General features: G+C 41.8%; 1 protein-coding gene across 1 annotated transcript in view; it reads right to left on the bottom strand.

Annotated features, from left to right (window-relative positions):
• Positions 1–23,300, bottom strand: part of dcc (DCC netrin 1 receptor) — a 1,312,938-nt gene that overhangs the window by 121,447 nt on the left and 1,168,191 nt on the right. Inside the window, exons 17-19 of the mRNA XM_073064089.1 lie at positions 9,531–9,772; positions 6,288–6,426; positions 3,862–3,969 (exon numbers count right to left, since the gene is read on the bottom strand). Of these exons, the coding sequence (XP_072920190.1) occupies positions 3,862–3,969; positions 6,288–6,426; positions 9,531–9,772 (489 nt within the window). The remainder of the gene's footprint in view (positions 1–3,861; positions 3,970–6,287; positions 6,427–9,530; positions 9,773–23,300) is intronic.

Genomic DNA, 23,300 nt, shown 5'->3' with positions numbered 1-23,300 from the left:
AACAATTCTACATTCTCTTTCTACACTTGGCTCCCATGATGAATCCCACGTTAACCAGAGAACACAATGTAGTACAGTACAGCACAGGAATAGGCCCTTCGGTCCACAATGCTATGCTGATCCAATTAAATTATTAATCAAATGGGCAATCTCCTCTGCCTACACAATGTCCATATCCTTCCATTTTCCTCACATTCATGTGCCTATCTAAACATCTCTTAAAATTCCCTAATGTATCTGTATCACCACACCCCATTCCAGGCACCCACCATTCTCTGTGTGAAAAAAAACCTGCCCTTCACCTGTCCTTTGAAATTACTTCCTCTCACCTTAAATGCATGCCTTCTGGTATTAGACATTTCAACTCTGGGAAACAGATACTCTGTCCACTCTGTCTACGCTCTCGTAATCTTATAAACCTCTATCAGATCTCTGCTCAGCCTCTGCCACTCCAAGTTTATCCAGCCTCTAGTTATAGCACAATCCCTCTAATCCAGGAACATCCTGGTAAACCTCTTCTGTACCTTCTACAAAGCCTCAACATTCTTCCTATAACAGGGTGACCAGAACTATATACAGTGCTCCAGATGTGTCCTAACTAGAGTTTTGTCAAGTTGCAACATAACTTACTGACCTTTGAACGCAATGCTTTGATGAATAAAGGCAAGCATGCCATATGTCTTCCTAACCACCCTATCAACCTGCGTAGCTGTTTTCAGGGAGCTATCAACTTGGATTCCAAGATCCCTCTGCTCATCAACACTGTTAAGGATCTTGTCCTTCACAACTCTTTACATTTGACTTATCAAGGTGCAAAACTTCACATTTGGCGGGGTTAAACTCCATCTGCCATTTTTCTGTCCATATCTGTAACTGACCTTTATCCTGCCATATTCTTTGCCAGTCTTCTACACTATCCGCAACACCACCAGTCTTCGTATCATCTGCAAACTTACCAACCCGCTCATCCACATTGTTATCCAGGTCATTTATGTACATCACAGACAGCGGAGGTCCCAGTACAGATCCCTGTGGAATACCACCGATTACAGGCCACAAGCCAATATAAGTCCCTTTGGCCTCTACTCTCTGTCTTCTATCGGGAAGTTAGTCTGAATCCAGACGGCTGAATTCAAATGTTGTTTAGATGTTTGTTAGTCTCCACCGTGAATATATTAAATAATTCCAGCTCCATAGCTTCTGTTGTAGAAAACCCTGGTGATTAAAATCTCCGTGAAAGAAGAAATTCCACCTGACCTTGGACTGAAATGCGTAACCCCTGGTTCTGATACTTTGCCCTAGGGTTAGTGAGTTGTGGGCATGCTAGGTTGGCATTGGAAGCTTGCCCACACCTGTGGGCTGCCTCCAGCACAACCTCAAACTGTGGCGGTCATTGACGCAAATTATGCTTTTCACTGTATGCATTTACATTTTGACATACATGTGACAAATTAAGCTAATATTTATTTTCATCTCTTGTTCTAGGTACTACCAGTAGGAGTCTGAAGGCCCACACTCAAAGATTTAGGAACAGCTTCTTCCCCTCTGCCATCAGATTTCTGAACAGTCCATAAACACTACATCAATATTCCCCTTTTGCACTATTTATTTATTTAATTTCTTATTGTAAACTGGAGTAATTTCTTTTTACGTATGCAGTGCACTGCTCTCACAAAACATCTAATTTCATGGCATACATCAGTTATAATCAACTTGATTCTGATTCTGATTCTAAGAGGATAGCCCGCTCAGCATCAATGAGTATCGATCTAATCTCTCCCCTCTTCTAACCTCAACAGTCCATCTCTGACATCAACTGACGAGCCTTCTCTGTGCTACCTTGGATATGGAGACCAGTTATACACCGTAGTCCAAGTATAGTCTCAGCAGTACTCAATACTTCCATGCTGCCGTATTCCACAGATTTCTACAGATGTACCTTGGAGAGCATTCTGACTGGTTGCATCTCTGTCTGGCATCAAGGTGCCACTGCACAGGATCAGAAAAAGTTGGAGAAAGCTGTAAACTCAGCCAGTTCCATCATGGGCACTAGACTCTCCTGCCAGTAAACAAAATGTCACCCCCCCCCCAACCCCCCCACCCCGTCTATTCCCCATTCTGACCTTTTACCTCTTCTCACTTGCCTGGATCCCCCCCTCAGGGTCTCCTCCTCCTTCCCTTTCTCCTCTGGTGCACTCTCCTCTCCTATCAAATTCCTTCTTTTCTAGCCCTTGACCTTTCCCACCCATGTGGCATCACCTATCATCTTTCAGCTAGCCTCCTTTCCCTCCCACCACTTTTTATTCTGGCATCTTACCCATTCCTCCTCAGTCCTGAAGAAAGGTCTTGGCACGAAACGTCGACTTTCTATTCATTTCCATCGATGCTGTCTGACCTGACCTGTCCTCCAGCATTTTGTGTGTGTTCCTTTAGATTTCCAGCATGTGCAGACTTTATACATGTACATATATTTCCTAATGTGATTTATACTTTTGTTATTATGTATTGCAATGTACTGCTACAACAGCACAACACATTTCATGACATATGCCAGAGATATTAAACCTGATTCTAATTTTGATTTCTGATCTGATTCTGAAAATAATGAACACAAGAGATTCTGCAGATGGTGAAAATCCAGAGCAACACACACAAAATTCTGAAGGAACTCAGCAGGTCGGGCAGCATGAACAGAGAAGAAGTAATAGCTGACATTTTGGGCTGAGACCCTTCATCAGAGAAACGGAACAATCCTCATCTCTGTGCCTATCTAAGAGTTGACAGAAAATGTCACATTTCATTGTATGTATCAATGTTTCACTGTACATGTGATAAATTAAGCCAACCTTTCTTTATCAAAATTCAATATTCAATACAGTTTACTGTCATTTCCAGTACACAAGTGCAAAGGAGAACAAAATAATTGTTACTCTGGATCTGATACAGCACAAAATAGATTAAGAACATAATAAAAGAAACACAATAAATATAAATACATAAGATAGCTTATATATAGATTGATTGAATGTCCATAAAGTGACACTAGGCACAGGAGTGTCTGTATATAAGGTGACTCTGACAGGAAATGATAAAGTAGTGGTGGTTGGGGGTGCAGATAGGAGGATTATTGGATGGAGGTGTTGATCAGCCTTACTGCTTGGGGAAAATAACTGTTTTTGCATCTGGCATGGATGCTACATAATCTCCCCCCGATGAGAGTGGGTTAAACAGTCGATGAGCAGGGTGTGTGGGATCCTTCATGATGTTGCTGGCCCTTCCCCGGCATCTTTCTATACAGTATATATATGTCTTTCTGCAGATATACTGTGTGTGTGTGTGTGTGTGTGTGTGTGTGTGTGTGTGTGTGTGTGTGTGTGTGTGTGTGTGTGTGTGTGTGTGTGTGTGTGTGTGTGTGTGTGTGTGTGTGTGTGTGTGTGTTTTTATGTGTGTGTGTGTGTGTGTGTGTGTGTGTGTGTGTGTGTGTGTGTGTGTAAGTCATGCAGCAATATTAATTCCACTGTTTGTTCCCCTCTATCAATCTTAATTTATTACATTCTATTACATTTCAGGAGTTACTAGCTGTAATTCACTATCCAAAAGATCCATCAGAGGTGCAAATATTATTTGGGAAGTTTTCAGGAGAAGAATCAACTTGAAAATGAAGTGATATTGAACACAATATTTGGAAACATGAATTTGAAATTAATAATTAAGTAGGATTTTATTAAAAATAAAATAAGTAGGAAAAGGTATGATTTAATTTCTAATTGCTTTCCTTAAGTTTTGGCCAATGGGATTTGGAAAGTGCTTCTGAATTGTATCTAGGGTAACAGTTTATTAGAAATGAAGTGTTGCTTTTACCTGTAATTTTTCCGTTGGCCTCCAATGGTGGCTGCCAGCTTACGATGACAGCTCGAGGCTTTCCTTCCCTGTTAATAACTGTCAGGTCCTTCGGGGCTGAGGTTGGAGCTATTATTGAAGTGCAAAACAGAGGAGAGGAAAGAGAGAACAGCATTATACGAACTGTGGATCACTACTGCTGAACAATGGTAATGATACTGGCAAGACCAAGTGAAATGAGTCACAATTCCCATCAGAACACTTCTAAATACAAAGCAGTGTGTACACTTTTAGCTTTTCTAATTTTTCTTAAGATTCTTTTTACATTCTTTATATTCCTCGAGCACCTCATTTACTCCATGCTGCCTATATTTATTGTAGATATCTCTCTTTTTCCGAACCAAGTTTCCAATATCCTTTGAAAACCATGGCTCTCTCAAATTTTTAACCTTTCCTTTCAACCTAACAAGAACCTAAAGATACTGTACCCTCAAAATTTCACCTTTAAATGACCTCCATTTCTCTATTACATCCTTCCCATAAACAAATTGTCCCAATCCATTCCTTCTACATCCTTTCACATCTCCTCAAAGTTAACCTTTCTCCAATCAAAAATATGAACCTTGGGTCCAGACCTATCATTCTCCATAATTATACTGAAACTAATGGCATTGTGATCACTGGACCCGAAATGCTCCCCAGCACATACCTCCTCACCTGACCTAACTCATTTCCTAACAAGAGATCCAACACTGCCTCTTCTCTAGTTGGCACCTCTATGTATTGCTGCAAAAAACTATCCTGCACACATTTTACAAACTCCAAACCATCCAGCACTTTTAAAGTATGGGCTTCCCAGTCTATGTGTGGAAAATTAAAATCTCCAACAATCACAACCCTGTGCTTACTACAAATATCAGCTATCTCCTTACAAATTTGCTCCTCTAATTCTCCCTCCCCATTAGGTGGTCTATAATACACCCCTAGAAGTGTTACTACATCTTTCCCATTCCTCAATTCCACCCAAATAATCTCCCTAGACAAGCCCTCTAATCTATCCTGCCAGAGCATCGCTGTAATATTTTCTCTGACAAGCAATGCAACACCTCCCCCTCTTGTACCTCTGATTCTATCACACCTGAAGCAACGAAATCCAGGAATATTTAGTTGCCAATCACACCCCTCCTGCAACCATGTTTCACTAATAACTACAACATCATATTTCCTGGTATCAATCCATGCTCTAAGCTCATCCACCTTTCTTACAATGCTCCTAGCATTAAAATAAATGCATTTAAGAAATTCTCCACCTCTTACTCTCTGTTTATCACTAACAGTGCAAACAACTTTACTATCTTCTTTTTTGTCCATTCTATCTAGGACTTTGCAATATTTGATAGGGCTCCCCTCATTCTTCTACACTCCAGAGAGTGCAGGCCCAGAGCCATCAATGTTCTATGTTTGATTGAATTAATTTGCAAGTGTAGCAATGGTACCTTTTCACTAATGGTCAGGATCACCAACATTGTGAACACATGCTCAGAGGCTGAAGCACTTTCCTATATAAATGACAGAGGATGACTAATCTTCTCACTGATATGATCTACAGCCAAAATAAATTTGCTCAAAATTGGGTCTGGTTTGGAGTTTAACATTGAAATGTTGCTTTTATTTTTAGTTGTGCCTCTATTGATGGCAAATGAAGGGTACTTACTGCCCTTTAATGCTGCTGATATTTAGTGCAGTAATAAAGGTCCCCCATCTCTGTCTGTCCATATAGTCACACATAGATATAGGAGCATTCTTCATTGCTGTTTCCATAACCAGTCAGAGTTGTTAGCCCTGAGCTGAACCCTTGACCTGGAGGACCAGTGGACCACTCTTAGTCTGGCCTCTACCCTTTGATCTGTTTGGCATGGGTGACCCTACCAAGAGTCAAAGCATAAAGCCCTGACTCTAGCCAGCATATCTCTTTCAATCATTGAGGCACAAAAGCCTCCAAACTCTATGCAAAGGTTGTCGATCTCTTGGAGGAGAAGAAGGACGGACCTCTAACAAACTGGACCCAAATGCAGATACAATTGTGCAGACTTTACCATTGCCTGGGCCCGGGAGTGGAAGACAAACTGTTCTTGTGCTCTCTGATTCTAACTTCTCTAGTTCCAGGTAAAGCTGTAACAAGGTACAACTATATTTTACATTTGCATTTTGAACTGGCCATATACTTGGTGAATAAAGAAACAATTAATGTTTCATGACTGAACATGAGTTTGACATGCACAAAAAATGCTGGAAGAACTCATCTAACGGCAGCATCTACGGTGGGGGTTAAACAGTTGACGTTCTGGACCAAGACCGTTCATTAGCCTGCGTTTGTCCAAGAAGATGTACCAAGATGATTAGAATAACTGGGCTTTCCACAATTAAGACAGTTTGCAAAGACTCACCAGCCTCATATGTTGTAGCATGTGCTGTCATGCTCCATGTGCTCGACCTCCGACCTTTGGTCACCATGATTGAAAATTCATACATGGTATTGGGTTTGAGATTCGTCACCGTGTGACTCAATGTTGTTGCCTCAGCGGACTGTACAAGAAAAGGACAGAAAACCGATTAATGACCACCAGTAAAGAAGGTGGAATCCACTGACAAAAGTTAATACAGGCTACTCTGCATTATGACCATTCAATGAACAGAAACTTGCCTTTATAGAATGCACAAATCACTAACATATGGGTGAATCTCAGGGTTGTATATGGTGATGTATATATGCAATGATAACAAATTTACTTTGATCTTTTGAACTTTGAAATTTCATGCTCATGGAATTTGTATTCAGTGGCCAATTTTTATTAGGCACATATTACTGCTCGTTAATGCAAATACCTAACCAACCAATCTTGTAGCAGCATGATTGGTCACATGGGGTAATTGGGCAGTGTGGTAGCATAGGGCTAGCAGGGCCTGTCACTGTGCTCTAACTCCAAATGAATAATAGAATGTGCACATGGTTAGGGGGTTCAATTGTTGTTCAGACCAAACATCTGAATGGGGAAGAAATGTGATCAAGGTGACTTTGACTCTGGAATGATTGTTGGCGCCAGACAGGGTGGTCTAAGTATCACAGAAACTGCTGATCTGCTGGGATTTTCACGCACAACAGTTTCTAGAGTTTACAGAGAATGATGTGCAAAACAGAAAAAAACATCCAACTGTGCAGCAGTTCTGTGGGCAAAATTGCCTTGAAAATGAGAGAGGTCAGAGGAGAATGGCCAGACTGTTTCAAGCTGATAGGAAGGCAACAGTAACTCAAATAACCACGCATTTAAACAGTCATGGGCTTAAGAGCATACTTGAACACAAAACACACTGAACCTTGAAGCGGATGGGCTTCAGCAGCAGAAAACCATGAACATACACTCATTTGCCACTTCATTGCATACAGGAGTATGTTTGGATGTACAATGCAGCACATGTACATCAAAACATATAGCGAAAGGTGTTACCACACACAAAATGCTGGTGGAACACAGCAGGCCAGGCAGCTTCTATAGGGAGAAGTGCTGTCGACGTTTCGGGCCGAGACCCTTCGTGAAAGGTGTCAACTGTGTTAACAACCAGTGTGCTGATGGCAGCCCACAAGCATAACGGGGTCGGCACCTATTATACCGCAACTTGGGTTGCGGGGTGGAGATACTAAAGAAGTGTAAGGTACTCCTTCCCTCCACTGGCCTGCAGGTCACCTTTGGGCAACTGAGACTAGAGCACAAGGAAATTCACATTCTGCAGATAATTAACTTTTAAGCAAGTCCTGCTGGTAGACCAGTTGAGTGTGACTAACAGTACAGACCACCATGAATGTTGGGTTCTCTACCTGTATATTATGCATGACGTAACACTGGAGTTCTGGGTTGGAGAACTGACTGTGGGCGTATGTGTGAGAGGGAAAAATGGGGTTTGTCTTGTTGTTGCGTTGTTATTGGTGTTGCTTTTGTTGTTCTGTAACCACTGGAATGTATGGTGACACTTGTGGGCTACCCCCCAGAACATACTTGCATTTTTTTTGGTTGTTACACAAATGGCGCATTTCACTGTATGTTTTGATGTACATGTGATAAATAATTTGTGCACGGAAGGATAGCATAACCGTATTACAATGCCAGCAGCCCAGGTTCAATTCCATCTGTAAGGAGTTGGCATGTTCTCTCCCTGACCACGCGGGTTTCCTCCGGGTGCTCCGGTTTCCATTCCAAAGACATATGGTTTCGTAGGTTAGTTAGTCACATAGGGGTAATTGGGCAGTGTGGGATCATTTGGCCAGCAGGACCTGTCACAGTACTCTAACTCTAAATAAAATTTAAAAAGTGAACCTGACTCTAACAGGAATACATTTATCTGATAAGACACCAGAATGGTTTCCTTATCTCACTCCCTTCCTCCACAATGGAAATTAATTACTATGATTAAAGGAAAAAACAAAAGTTTTTAGCTTCAAACTTCAAGCTATCTCTTAGGACATTTATAAGAATAAAATACATGAGAGATTCTGCAGATATTGGAAACACACACAAATTGCTGGAGGAACTTGGCGGGACAGACAGCATCTATGGAAATAGTCGTATTTTGGACTGAGACCCTTCAACAGGATATCAAACATTAGATTTTATGATATATGCCAGTGATAATAAACCTGATTCTGATTCTAGGAAGATTATCTTCTCAGCATCTATGAGAATCAGCCCTGTCTATTCTATTTGGACTGATGAAGGGTCTCAGTTTGAAACTCTGAATGTTTATTCCTCTGCAATATGCTTCCCAAGCTGTAATCCACAGACCTTTTGCTTAATGGTATCGATCCATGGCATAAAAACGGTTGAGAGCCCCTGTGCTGCCTGACTAGCTGAGGTCCTCCAGCATTTTGTGTGTTACCCTTTAGCTCCTAAAATGTTTCTTGTCAGCAACAGAATCAGAATCAGAATCAGGTTATCAGGTTCAACATCCATATGTCAACAATCAATAAATCAACATAGTGACATATGTTCTGAAATTTGTTGTTTTACGGTAGCAGTACAGTGTACTCCATTAAAAAATTACTAAATGTTACAAAAAGAACTATAGAAAAAATAAGCAGTTGACATTTTGGTCAGAGACCCTTCATTATGACTGAGTTCTCCCAGCATTTCGTGTCTGTTGCTCACGATTTCCAGCATTTGCACAATCTCTTCTGTTTCAGATTTTTTTTGATTTGTTTTAATTTCTGAGACACCCATATTTCATTGACGAATTAATAGGGTGAGAATTTGACGGAGTGATTGTTCCTGGAGTGCAAATGAAGGTTACTTTTCATCGAACACAGAACGAAGATTTAAACCTGGTGATGTTATTGTCGAGTTTCCTCAGCTCGACAGTGACAATGTGAACCCAAAGGAAAAGCAATCGAAAAACTGATCTACAGATGTGAAAACCTGCAGTTTGAAACAAAGGAGATGCTGGAATTCAGAGCACAAACTCAAAATGCTGGAGGAACTCTGCAGGTCAGGTAGCATCTATGGAGAGGAACAAACAGTAGATGTTTCATGTTGAGACCCTTGTCGCCATAGACTGCCTGTTGAGTTCCTGCAGAATTTTGTACGTGTGTGTGTGTTATATAAGAATTATAGGCTGTGAGGAAAATATGAACCAACACTTACTTTGTACTTGGCATTGGCTGAGTAGCTCGTTCTCCATCGAATGGTATAAAAGCGGATGTCTGATGTTACCTTCTGGTTCTTGGGCACGGCGTTGTCCGCCCAGCTGACTCTGACGGAGTCATGACTGACTGCGACCGCTTGGACACCTACAGGTGGTAGCATGGGGGTGGAGGTGTCTGGGACTGAGGTGGGGAGGTCATCGAACAAATGAAATAAATCAACATCTAAGGGATCGAGCGGGTCTGGGACATGACAGTAAACAAAACCATGCATCGAGGAGCAGAGAAACAGAAAACAGTGCCAATATACAAGAAGTGAAAAATACAAAATAAAATGGTATGAAATGAAAGAGAAAATTATGAAAAAAATCATGTTAATTCATTAACACATCAAAATACCAGGATCAGCAAACATGTGATTAATCCAATTTTGATGAATAATGGAGCAATCTTTCATGAATTCATGTGAAAGCCATCTGTGTTTCTAACATGAATAATATTCACGTGTCCTGGTAAAGGGTTTCAGTCTGAAATGTCAATTGCTTACTACTCCTCTACATAGATGCTGCCTCTGGCATTTTGTGTGTGTTACTCTTGATTTCTCTAACTTCCAGTAATTTTTCCTGCGCCACCTTCCCTCGTCGTCCATTCCACTCTTGCTCCCCTCTAACCTCTTTTCTTCTCCTCACCTGAATATCGTCTCACCCCTTGTGCCTCTCCTCCTTCCCTTTCTCCCATGCTCCATTCTCTTCTCCACTCAAATTCTTCCTTCTTCAGCCCTTCCCCCTCTTCTACCCATCACCTCTCAAGTTCTCACTTCAATCCCCACCTCCCCCATTCAGCTGGCTTCACTTATCACCTTCTAGCTTGTCCTCCTTCCCTCCCCTCCTCCACTGTTTTATTCTAGCTTCTTCTCCCGTCTTTTCCAGTGCTGATGAAGAATCTCAGCTCAAAACGCCATCTGTTTATTCATTTCCATGGATGTTGCCTGACCAGCTGAGTTCCTCCTGCATTCTGTGTGTGTGCTGCTAAGAATTTGTACTGATATAGTGGCTTTAACAATGCATGCATTCCCAAAATACGTTACAAGTGTTGTCTCATTAATAGTTGATGGTGAACCACAACAGGAGATAAAAATGCTGATGACCTGAAGTTTGATTTGGGCATTAGGCCTCATAGTATTGCAGAGGAAGAAAGAGCTGTTGCTGAGGATGAGATCTTTAGTATAGAAATCCAATCTGTACTTATTTAATCTGCTAAGTATTTTGTGGATTTTGTTTAAGATCTTCATTTCTTCTTTCATGCACCCCTATCTCCAGCCCTGTCCAGATCCCACATGCTCCACTGGATCTGGATAGCGCCAGAAGTGGGACTGCATAAAAGAAGATATGGAGATCTTGAGCAACACACAGAAAATGCTGCAGGAACTCAGCAATTCAGGCAGCATCTATGGAGGGGACTGGAGATGGTGACCATTCAAATATCTTAGTTTGCAGATTCACAAGTGTAATAGGCCAGTTGAGTTTTGATTTACCAACTTAGTTTTCTAATTAGGTTCTGACAGGGGAAGAAGAAACAAAGGGACTCTTGGAGAATGGAATGAATTGAAGGGATAATTGAACTATGAAGCTAATGGAGCAATTAGCTGAGACTGCCAGAATTACTTGAGGTAATAAGTGTGGCAAGGAAGGGACGACAGAGAGAAATAATTGGGCAAAGAGACAAACACAAAGGGATTTAACAAAAAAGTTAAAAACAAAGAACTCTGCAATTTAGCAATAATATGATAATACCCAAATTTAAGAAATTACAGCAAAAGATATTGATTTTGTTCCAGTCACCCTGTTAAGAAAAAATTGAAACGATTATTCTTTGCACATTCCTTTCAATCTACTTATTTAAGAAAATGCAAACATGGAATGACAACATAATTGCAATCCTGCTGGGATCATCCACTGTATCCAATGCTCCCAATGTGGTTTCCTCATCACTGGGGAGTCCTGCCTCCATCCTCTGCAAAAGGCACGATTTCCCAATGGCCACTCATTTCAATTCCGACATATCGATCCATGCCCAACACTATGGTCATGATGTGGATTTCGGAGCAGCAACAACTTATGTTCTGTCTGGGAAGTCTCCAAACTGATGGCAGGAACATTGATTTCTCTAACTTCCGGTAATTAGAATCAGGTTTAATATCACTAGCATATGCTGTAAAATTTGTTGTTATGCAGCAGCAATACATAGCAATACATAATAATAAAAACTGTAATTTGCAGTACATATATATTTAAAAAGTTAAATCAAATAAGTTGTGGCAAAAGAGAAAAAAGTAGTGAGGTAGTGTTCAAGGGTTCATTCACAGGGGTAGGGAAGAGGTTATTCCTGAATCATTGAGTGTGGGTCTTCAAGCTCCTGTACCTACTCCCTGACGATACCAATGAGAAGAGGGCATGTCCTAGGTGATGGGGTCCTTAATGAAGGATGCCTTAATTATAAATTACTCCCTTCACTCCTCCCTTTTCTCATGTTTTCCATCCTGCAATTGGCTCCCCTCTTCTCACCTGCCTTTCACTTCCTTCTGGTACCCCTCCACCTTCCCTTTCTCCAATGATTCACTCACTTCTCCAGATTCCTTCTTCAGCCCCTTACCTCTGCCTTTACCACATATCGCCTCCCAGTTTCTCGCTTCATTCCCCCACCCAACAATCTGTCTTCACCTATCACCTTCGAGCCTGTCCTCTTTCCCCTCCTCCTAACTTCTTATTCTGGCTTCTTCCCCATTCCTTTCCAGTCCTCATGAAGGGTCTTGGCCTGAAATGCCAACTGCTTTTTCCTCTCCACAGACGCTGCCTCTGGCATTTTGTGGCAGTTGCTCTGGTTTTCCAGCTCCTGCAGAATCTCTTGTGCTTACATTGTTTTTTGTTCTGGTTTCCATTGGGATTGGATTGGATTGGATTGTATGTTATGATTCTGTTTTGTAAAGCAAAATGTCTGATATAAAGCAGGCCAGGCAACAGCTTTGGACAGATGAACAGGGTATTAACAAAGGGATTTGACAGATGCAGGAAATCCACAGCATTAGAGATGGTGCACAGGACATTTACCAAGCTGCTGTGTAAACTAGAGGACATCTCTTCTGAAGATAGAGCTGGTGTTTTTTTCCTTAGAGTGAAGAAGAATGAGGAGTGATTTGATAGAGGTGTACAAAATAATAAGAGGCATAAATTGAGCAGACAACTGGAAATTTTTTCCAGAGCAAAAATGGCTAATATAGGGAGCATAATTTTAGAGTGGAGATACGTCTCTACCAAAGGAGGTGCAAGTCGCTCCTTCTCTCCACTAGTCTGCAGGTCATCCTTGGACAAGGTGCAGCACCTGATTAGCCCCCATTCAGGGTCACGTGAAGCCATGGAAGTAGGTGGTGGATGGCCAGCAGTATGTATGAACACCAGGTGCTTAATGAATGAATGAACGAATGATAATTGTAAGGAAACTATAGAGGGATAGCAGAGCTAGCTTTTTACACACAGAGTGGTGAGTGCATGGAAGATTCTTCCCAAGGTGTTAATAGAAGCAGGTACTTAAGAACTTCATAGTTTGGTACATGGATGATAGAAAAATGGAGGGCTGTGTAGGAGGGAAAGGTTAGTAAGATTTTTAACTACATAAAAGGTCAGCACAACATAATGGGCCAAAGGGCCTGTACAGTGCTGTAGAGGTCCATGTTTATTTTTAACACACACAAACTGCTGGAGGATCTCAGCAGGTCAAGAAGCATCTATGGGGGGGGGGGGGGTGGAATAAACAGTTAGAGATTTGGGCCGGGAACCCTCATTATTGTATTGAAGCAAGAACTTTTGAGAGAAATAGGGCTGACTCCACTCTTTCCGTGAATCTCCTGCGGGATCTTCATATCATGTCTTCCATTTTCTTTGGCTGTGAATTCTCCTTGGTCATAGACCACAGGACCCTTACTGATGTATATTCCAGTTTTCCTGACTCCTTACCCAGAACAAGGATAGGGCTCTCTTCGTTTTCACTCACTGTCCCACCACCCTACACTTTCAACAGATCATCCACCATATTTTTGCCACCTTTAATGCACCTTTAATTAGACATTCTCTTTATGTCTAATGTAGTCTAAGGTAGTGGGCTTGGCCCAGTACATCTCTGGTAAAGCCCTCCCAACCATTGAGCACATCTACATGAAACGCTGTCATAGAAAAACAGCACTCATCATCAAGATCCTCACCACCCAGACCATGCTCTTTTCTTGCTAATGACATCAGGTAAAAGGTACAAGTGCTTCAGGGCTCACACCACCAGATTCAAGAACTGTTACTACCCCTCAACCATCAGGCTCTTGAACATGGAGTTAACTACTACACTCATTCTATTTCTAGTGTTCCCACAACTGATGATCTCACTTTAAGGGCTCTTTATCTAATTATTTCATGCTTTTGTTATTTATTGTGATTTATTTATATTTGCATTTTCACAGTTAGTTGTCTTCTATGATCTTGCTCTTTCATTCATCCTGTTTACAGTTACTATTCTATTGATTTGTTGAGTATGACCACAAGAAAATAAATCCCAGGGTTGTACGTGGTGACATGTATGTACTCTGATAATAAATTTTACTCTGACTTTAAAGAAGATAAGTTGAGTGAACCAGAGCTTTTCACTTTGGAGTGAAAGAGGATGAGAGGTGATTTGATATAGGTGTATACGATGATAAGAGGCATCAATTGAGTATAGCCAGTGACTTTTTCCCAGGATAAAAATAGCTAATACAAGTGGGCATATTTTTAGAGTGATTTCAGGAACATATAAGGGGTATGTCAGAGGTAAGTATTTTAAGTTCTTTTGAAGAATTGAGCATGAGAGCAATGACGTAATGTTGCAGCTCTATAAAACATTGGATAGACCATTCTTGGAATATTCATTTCTGGTTGCCTCATTATAGGAAGGATATTGTTTTAGAGGGGGTGCAGAGGAGATATACTAGGGTGTTGGCTGGATTAGAGAGTATGTCTTATGAGGACAAGTTAAGCTAACTTGGGCTTTGGAGCACATGAGGAATGGGGGGGAGCAGGTTGGTGGTAACTTGTTAGAGTTGTACAAGATAGATTGAGAGGACAGTCAGACTTTTTCCAGAGTAGAAATGGCTAATATGAGGGGACACAATTCTAAGAAGATTGGAGGGAAATATGGGGGGGGGGGGTGGAAATAGCTGAGGCAAATATTTTACAGACAGTGGTGGGTGTGTGGAATGCAGTGACAGAGGTAATGTAGTTACAATTCTGGGCATTTAAGAAACTCTTGGACAGGCACATGGACAATAGAAAAATGGAGAGCTTTGCAGGAAGGAAGGATTAGATTGATCTTAGAGTGGGTTATAAGGTTGTAGGCCAAAGAGTGCCTACTCTGTTGTAATGTTTTATGTCCTGTGTTTAGTTCCAGCTTAATGCATCAACGGAATTTAAGTTCAAACTAAACCCATATTTCTTGGTCTTTAGTCTGGGCTTCAAGAGCACTGGTCCAGTAACTTCATCACTGCTCTGTACACACATGTTCTTGCCAGGAGAATGCAAGGTTACATTTGATCTTTATATCAGTTCCACACTTTTAATCATTATTGATTAAAAACAACTTGATCTTTGCATACAATGACTTGTTATAAAATATCCACTAACTATGATTAATTATGTTGCCTGATTCCCAGTCTAGTGTGTAAAACAGTTGGACTCACTCTCAGGTAGAATGTTAGAGTCACAGATTCATAGAGCACTACAACACAAAAGCAGGCCCTTTGACCCATCAAGTCCACACCAAACTGTTACTCTGACTAGAATATTAGAGTCATAGAACACTACAACACAGAAACCAGCCCTTTGGCCCATCTAGTTCATGTCAAACTGTTACTCTGACTAGAATGTTAGAGTCATACAGTCATAGAGCACAGAAACCAGCCCTTCAGCCCATCTAGTTCATGCCAAACTGTTATTCTGACTAATTCCATCGACCTGCACCTGGGCCATTGCCCTCCATACCTTGCCCATCCATGTACTTGTCTAAACATCTCTTAAATGAATCTGCTTTATCACTTCTGCTGGCAGCTCATTTGGCACTCAAGCCACCCTCTGAAATATTTCTTTCCCCTTAATTATTCCACCTTTAACCCCTGACTTCTAGTTCCAGTCCTACCCAACCTCAGTAGAAAAAAGCCTGCTTGTCTTTACCCTGCCTATACCCCTCATAGCTTTGTATACTTCAATTAAATCTCTCATTCTCCTGTGCTCTGGGGAATAAAGTTCTGACTTATTTAATCTTCCCCAATCACTCGGGTTTTCTTTTAATGTCCATTGGTTGTGACATCGCTCAGTTCTGCCATGTTGTTAGACAAGCATTGCAGCTTTGCTTGGCTGGTGCCTCACCGTTCCTACGTAATCCCAGCCTACCTCCTTTCACTCCATACTGAGTTCAGCTGGACTCATTGAAAGACACGTGGAAAGAGTTAGAAGATAATCAGAAAGATGTTGCCTGGATTGGGGAGCATGACGTATGAAAACAGGTTGAGTGAACTCGGCCTTTTCTCCTTGGAGCGACGGAGGGTGAGAGGTGACCTGATAGAGGTGTATATGATGATGAGAGGCATTGATTGTGTGGATAGTCAGAGGCTTTTTCCCAGGGCGGAGATGGCTGCCACAAGAGGGCACAGGTTTAAGGTGCTTGGAAGTAGGTACAGAGGAAATGTCAGGGTTAAGTTTTTATACAGAGAGTGGTGAGTGCGTGGAATGTACTGCCGGCAACGGTGGTGGAGGCAGATACGATAAGGTCTTTTAAGAGAGTTTTGGATAGGTACATGGAGTTTAGAAAAATAGAGGACTATGGGTATCCCTAGTAATTTCTAAGGTAAGGACATGTTCCGCACAACTTTGTGGGCCGAAGGGTCTGTATTGTGTTGAGGGTTTTCTATGTTTCTAAAATTGAAAGGCAAGGAACTACTGGGTCATGTGAAAAGAACAAGGGCATCAGAGGAGCAGATCAAACAAAGCATGTTCTCCTCCCATGCAATATCTTTGCACAGCACCTATTGAGAGATGAATCATGAGAATGTTAAATCATGAATTTTCTAAGAATGCGGTGAAAAATGAAATACAGTTGATAGAAGCCTATTGAATATTGATAGGCCCGGACAGAGTGCATGTGAAGACAATAAGCCATGATGGAATGGCAGAGCAGACTCGGTGGGCTCAGTGGCCCAGATCTGCTCCAATGTCTTACGGCTTGAGAGGAATGTGATACTGGATCTGTTATTAGGGAAAGAGACAGGGCAGGTGACAGAAGTTTGTGTAGGGGAACACTCCGCGTCCAGTGACCACAATGTCATTAGTTTCAAAGTAAATATGCAAAAAGATAGGTCTGGTCCGCGAGCTGAGATTCTAAATTGGAGAAAGGCTGGTTTTGATGGTATTGGAACAAGTGTGGTTTGGGACAGGCTGTTTTATGGCAAAGGTGTACTTGGCAAGTGGGAAACTTTCAAAAATGAAAATTTGAAAGAACAAAGCTTGCATGTGCCTATCAGAATAAAAGGGAACGATAACAAGTGTAGGGAACCTTGGTTTTCAAGAGGTATTGAGGCCCTGGTTAAGGGAAAGAATGAGGTGCGTAGCAGGCATCAGCAAGCAGGAACAAATGAGGTGCTTATGGAGTAAAAGAAATGCACAAGAACACTGAAGAAAGAAATCAGGAAAGCTAAAAGAAGGCATGACATTGCCCTAGCAGACAAGGTGAAGGAGAATCCAAAGGGACTCTACAGGTAGATTAAGAGCAAAAGCTGTTGCACAGGCCATTGACTGAGTGGACAGAGTCAGAGTGGTGATAAGACCATAAGAGGTAGGAGCAGAACTAGGCCATTTGGCCCATCGAGTTTCTCTGCCATTTCATCATGACTAAGCTAAATTTTCTCCCAGCCCCAATCTCCTGCCTTCTCCCCATATTCCTTCATGTCCTGACCAATCAAGAATCTATCAATTGTTGCCTTAAGTATACATAAAGACTTGGCCTCCACAGTTGTCTGTGGCAAAGAATTCCAGAGATTCAACGTTCACTGGCTAAAGAAGGACCTCCTCATCTCAATTCTGAAAGGACACCACTCTATTCTGAGGCTGTGTTTATTGGTTTTAGACCCTCCCACATGCACTATATCAAGGCCTTTCACCATTCTGTAGGTTTCAATGAGGGCACCCCTCAGTCACCCCTCACCCCTCAATTCTAGTGAATACAGGCTAGAGCCTGAAAGCACTCTTCATATAACAAGCCTTTCAGTCTTGGAATCATTTTCGTGAACCCCCTTTGAACTCTCTCCAGTTTCATCTTGAGGCTGTAGCTTTATGAGGCTTCAATGAGAGACAATTCATTCAGAGAAAGAAAAAGAAAGGAAAAGCTCAAGGTTAGGTTGTTTTTTCTTTCCCTTCTTTATATCTGCTCAGTTTGGACAGTAGAGATGCCAGGCTGGATAGTTGAGTGCTCTTCTTGCAGGATGTGGGAAGACAGGGACACTTCCAGTATCACTGACAACTACAACTACCAGAGCTATATCCAGTTGCAGCTTCTAACAATCCACATTAAGGAGTTGGCGCTGGAACTGGATGAACTCTGGATTATTCAGAAGTGATAGATAGACCATAAGACCATAAAACACTGGAACAGAATTAGGCCATTCAACCCATCAACTCCACTCTGCCATTTCATCATGGCTGATTTGGATCCCGTTCAACCCCACAGACCTGCCCTCTTACCATATCCCTTGACACCCCGACCAATCAGGAATCTTTCAACTTCCGCTTTAAATATACTCATAGACTTGGTCTTCACCATAGTCTGTGATGGAGTATCCCACAGATTCACTGCACTTTGACTTCAAGTATTCCTCCTTACCTCCGTTCTAAAAGGATACCCACACCATAGGAAATATCCTCTCCACATCCACCTTATATAGTCCTTTCAATATTTGGTAGGTTTCAATGAGATCCCCACGCTTTCTTCTAAATTCCAGGTCCAAAGCTGCCAAATGCTTCTCATATGTTAACCCCTTCATTCCTGGAATCATCCTTGTGTACCTCCTCTGGACTCTTTCCAATGACAATACATCCTATCTGAAATAAAGGGCCCATAACTGTTGACAATATTCCAAATGTGGCCTGACTAGTGTCTTATAATAGGACATATGGAGAAATAATTACTCCCAAGGTGCAGGACACAGGAAACAGGATGACACTCAAGAGGGGAAAGGGATTAAGGAGCCAGTGCAGAGTACCCCTATGGCCATCCCCTCAACAACAGGTAAATATCACTTTGGACACATTTGGGGGTGATGACCTAACAGAGGAAAGTCACAGAGGTCGGGTCTCTGGCACTGAGTCTGCCTCTGTGATTCAACAGGGAAGGGATGGAGAAGTGGCACAATGTGGTGATAGGTGATTCATTAGTTAGGGGAACGGACAGGAGGTTCAGGAGGCAAGAACAATGCCTCCTGGGTGGCAGGGTCCAGGATATCAGTATTCTTAAGCGGGAGGGTGAAGAGTCAGAAGTCATGGTCCAAGTAGGTACCAGTGACATGGGTAGGATGAGTGATGAGGTTCTGCATAGGGAGTTCAGTGAGTTAGGTGCTAAGTTAAAGGGAAGGACCTCCAGGAGCTGTGATCTCAGGCTTGATACCCATGCCACATGCTAGGAGGGTTCTACAGTTTAATACGTGGCTAAGAAGTTAGTGTTGGAGGGATGGCATAAGATTTTTGGATTATTGCTCTCTCTTCCAGGGAAGGTGAGTCATGTACAGAAGAGAGTGTTTGACTCTGAACTGGACAGGTACTAATATCCTAGTGAGAAGGTTTGTTAATGCTGTATAGTGGGGTTTAAATTAGAATTGCAAGGGGAATGGGAACCAGAGTGCCAGAACAGTTAGTAGAAAAGTTGTGAAGGCAGATGTTGGTAAGACCTCAAAATGTTGAGCATGGTGCAACTAGTGTCATGAGCTGCATATATTTCAATGCAAGAAGTATCATAGGAAAGGTACCATACTGCTAAAGATGAGGTAGCTGGTTTACAGAGGTAATGGGTAGTGAGGAGAGGCTATTGATAGGGGCAAAATTGCAGTCAACAGGATGAGCTGCAACATAAAAGGCAATTTGGAAGGCACAGGATATATACATCCCAATGAGGAAGAAGTATTCTAAAGGGACGATGACACAACTATGGCTAACAAGAGAAATCAAAGCCAACTTAAAAGCCAAAGAGAGGACATATAATAGTGCAAAAATTAGTGGGAAGTTAGAGGATTGGAAAGCTTTTAAATATCAACCAGAAGACAACTAAAAAAGTCATTAAGAAGTGTAAAAGAGAGGCTAGAGTGGATATCGGAACTCTGGAAAACAAAATTGGAGAGGTAGTGATGGGGGACAAGGAAATGGTGGAAGAGCTGAATAAATATTTTGCATCAGTCTTTGTTGTGCATGACACTAGCAATATGCTGGAAGCTCCAGGTGTTAGGGATCATGACGTATGTATAGTTACCGTTACTAGGGAGATGGTTCTTGGGAGAGTGAACGGTCTGAAAGTAGGTAAGTCACCTGGATCAGATTGTGTATACCTCAGGGTTCTCAAAGAAGTGGCTGAAGAGATTGTGGAGGCAATAGTAATGATCTTTCAAGAATCACTAAATTCTGGAATGGTTCTGGAAGACAGGAAAATTGCAAATGTCACTCCACTCATCAAGAAGGCAAGAGAGGCAGAAGAAAATAAATTATAGGCCAGTTAGTCTGACTTCAGTGGTTGGGAAGATGTTGGAGTCCATTGTGAAGGAATAAGTTTTGGGTTACTTGGAGGCCCATGATAAAATAGGCCATAGTCAGCATGGTTTCCTCAGGGGAAAATCTTGCCTAACAAATCTGTTGGACTTCTTTGAAGAAATAACAATCAGGATAGACAAAGGAGAATCAGTTGATGTTGTATACTTGGATTTACCGAAGGCCTTTGTCAAAGTGCCACATATGAGGCTGCTTAGCAAGCTACGAGCCCATGGTATTACAGGAAAGATTCTAGCATGGTTAAAGCAGTGGCTGATTGACAGGAGGCAAAGAGTGGGAATAAAGGGAGCCGTTTCTCGTTGGCTGCTGGTGACGAGTGATGTTCCACTAAGGTCTGTGTTGTGACTGATACTTTTTGCGTTACATGTCAATGATTCAGATGATGGAATTGATGGCTTTGTTGCAAAGTTTTCAGATGATATGTCGATAGATGGAGGGACAGGTAGTTTTCAGGAAATAGAGAGGCTACAAGAAGGACTTAAACAGGTTAGGTGAATGGGCAAAAATATGGCAGATGGAATTCAGTGTTGGGAAGTGTATGGTCATGCACTTTGGTAGAAGAAATGAAAGGGTTGACTATTTTCTAAATGGACAGAAAATACAAAAAACGGAGGTGCAAAGGGCCTTGGTGGTCCTTGTGAAGGATTCTCTAACAGTTATTTTGCATCTTGAGTCTGTGGTGAGGAAGGCAAATACAATGTTAACATTTATTTCAAGAGGACTGGAATATAAATGCAACGATGTAATGTTGAGTCCTGCTGAAGGGTTTCAGCCTGATATGTCGACTGTACTTTTTTCCCTAGATGCTGCCTCACCTGCTTAGTTCCTCCAGAATTTTGTGTGTGTTGCTCAGATTTCCAGCATCTGCAGATTTTCTCTTATTTGTGATGTAATGTTGAGACTTTACAAAGCACTGGTGAGGCCTCACTTGGAGTATTGTGAACAATTTTGGGCCCCTTATCTTAGAAAGCATGTGCTGAAACCGGAGAGGGTTCAAAGAAAGTTCTTGAAACTGATGTCCAAGATTGAATGCCTTTTCATATGAAGAGTATTTGATAGATCTGTGTCTATATTCGCTGAAATTCAGAAGAATAATGAGTGAAATAATTTAAATTTATTGAATGGTGAAAGGCCTTGATAAATTGGATGTGGAGAATAGAGGAGTCTTTTTAGAATGGAGATGGGAATGAATTTCTTTAGCCACAGGTAATTGTGGAGGGCAAGTCTTTATGTATGTTTAAGGCATCTTTATGCCTTGTTTGGTCAGGGCATGAAGGGATACGGGGAGAAGGCAGGAGATTGGAACTGAGAGGAAAATTGGGTCAGCCATGATGAAATGGTGGAGAAGACTCAATGGGTCAAATGGCACAATTCTGCTCTTACATCTTATGGCCTTATTGTCTAAAAGGATTGCTAGGGCCAAAATTAGTCCTCCGGAAGACCAGAATGGTAATCCACTTTGTGGAGCCAAAACAGATGGAGGAGATCTTAAATAAATTATTTGCGTCTGTTTTTACAGAGGTGGACACAGCGTCTATCATGGACCCTATACAAATTATAGAGGAATAGGTGTCTGCGCTCCTGAGGCAAATCAGGGTGGATAACTTCCCCAGGGCCTGGATTGGTATTTCCTCAGACCCTATAGGAGGCAAGTGCAGAAATTGGTGGGATTTTAAATCATCCTTAATGACAGGGAAGGTACCATAGGATTGAAGGACAGTTAATGTTGTTCCACTCATAAAAAAACAGCTCTAAATGTGATCCAGGAAATTATAGACCAGAGAACCTGACATCAGTTGTGGAAACATTATTGGAAGGTATTCTAAGGGATTGGATTCATAAGTATTTGGATGGACATGGATTGATTAAGGATAGTCAGCATGGCTTTGTGCATGGTAGGTCATGTCTAACCAATCTTATTGAGTTGTTCGAGGAAGTTACAAAGAAAGTGGATGAAGACAAGGCAGTGGATGTTGTTTATATGGATATTGGCAAGGTATTTGACAAGGCCCCACATGGGAGGTTGGTCAAAAAGATTCAGCTGCTCAGCATTCAAGATGAGGTAGTAAATTGGATTAGATGTTGACTTTGTGGGAAAAGCCAGAGAGTGGTAGTAGATGGTTGCCTCTCTGACTCTCTGTGACTAGTGATGTCCCACAGGGATCAGTGCTGGGTCCGTTGTTGTTTGTCATCCATATCAGTGATCTGGATGATAATGTGGCTAACTGGATCAGCAAATTTGCGCATGACACTAAGATTGGGGGTGTAGTGGACAGCGAGGAAGCCTATCATGGCTTGCAGAGGGATCTGGACCAGCTGGAAAAATGGGCTGAAAAATGGCAGATGGAATTTAGTGCAGACAAGTGCGAGGTTTTACACTTCGGTAGGACCAACCAGGATAGGTCTTACACAGTGAACGATCGGACACTGAGGAATGTGTTAGAACAAAGGGATCTGGGAATATAGCTTCATAGCTGTTGAAAGTGGCCTCACAGGTAGATTGAATCAGAAAGAAATTTTTTGGCACATTGGTTTTCATAAATCAATGTATTGAGTACATGAGATGAGATGATATGTTGCAGTTGTATTAGATATTGGCGAGGCCTAATTTGGAGCATTGTGTGCAGTTTTGGTCACCTACCTACAGGGAAGATGTAAACAAATTTGAAAGAGTACAGAAAAAAATTTACAAGAATGCTGCTGGGTATGGAGGACCTGAGTTACAAGAAAAGATTGAATAGATTAGGACTGTATCTTTGGAATACAGTATAGAAGATTGAGAGGAGATCTGATAAGGGTATAGACAGAGTAAATGGAAGCAGGTTTTTTCCACTGAGTTGGGTGGGACTGCAACCAGAGGTTATGGGTTAAGTGTGGAAGGTGAGGGTCAGGAGAGT

This window comes from Hemitrygon akajei, chromosome 13 (genome assembly GCF_048418815.1).
Source record: "Hemitrygon akajei chromosome 13, sHemAka1.3, whole genome shotgun sequence".
Classification (NCBI taxonomy): Eukaryota; Metazoa; Chordata; class Chondrichthyes; order Myliobatiformes; family Dasyatidae; genus Hemitrygon; species Hemitrygon akajei.
This window is presented reverse-complemented; position numbering and strand designations above follow the sequence as displayed.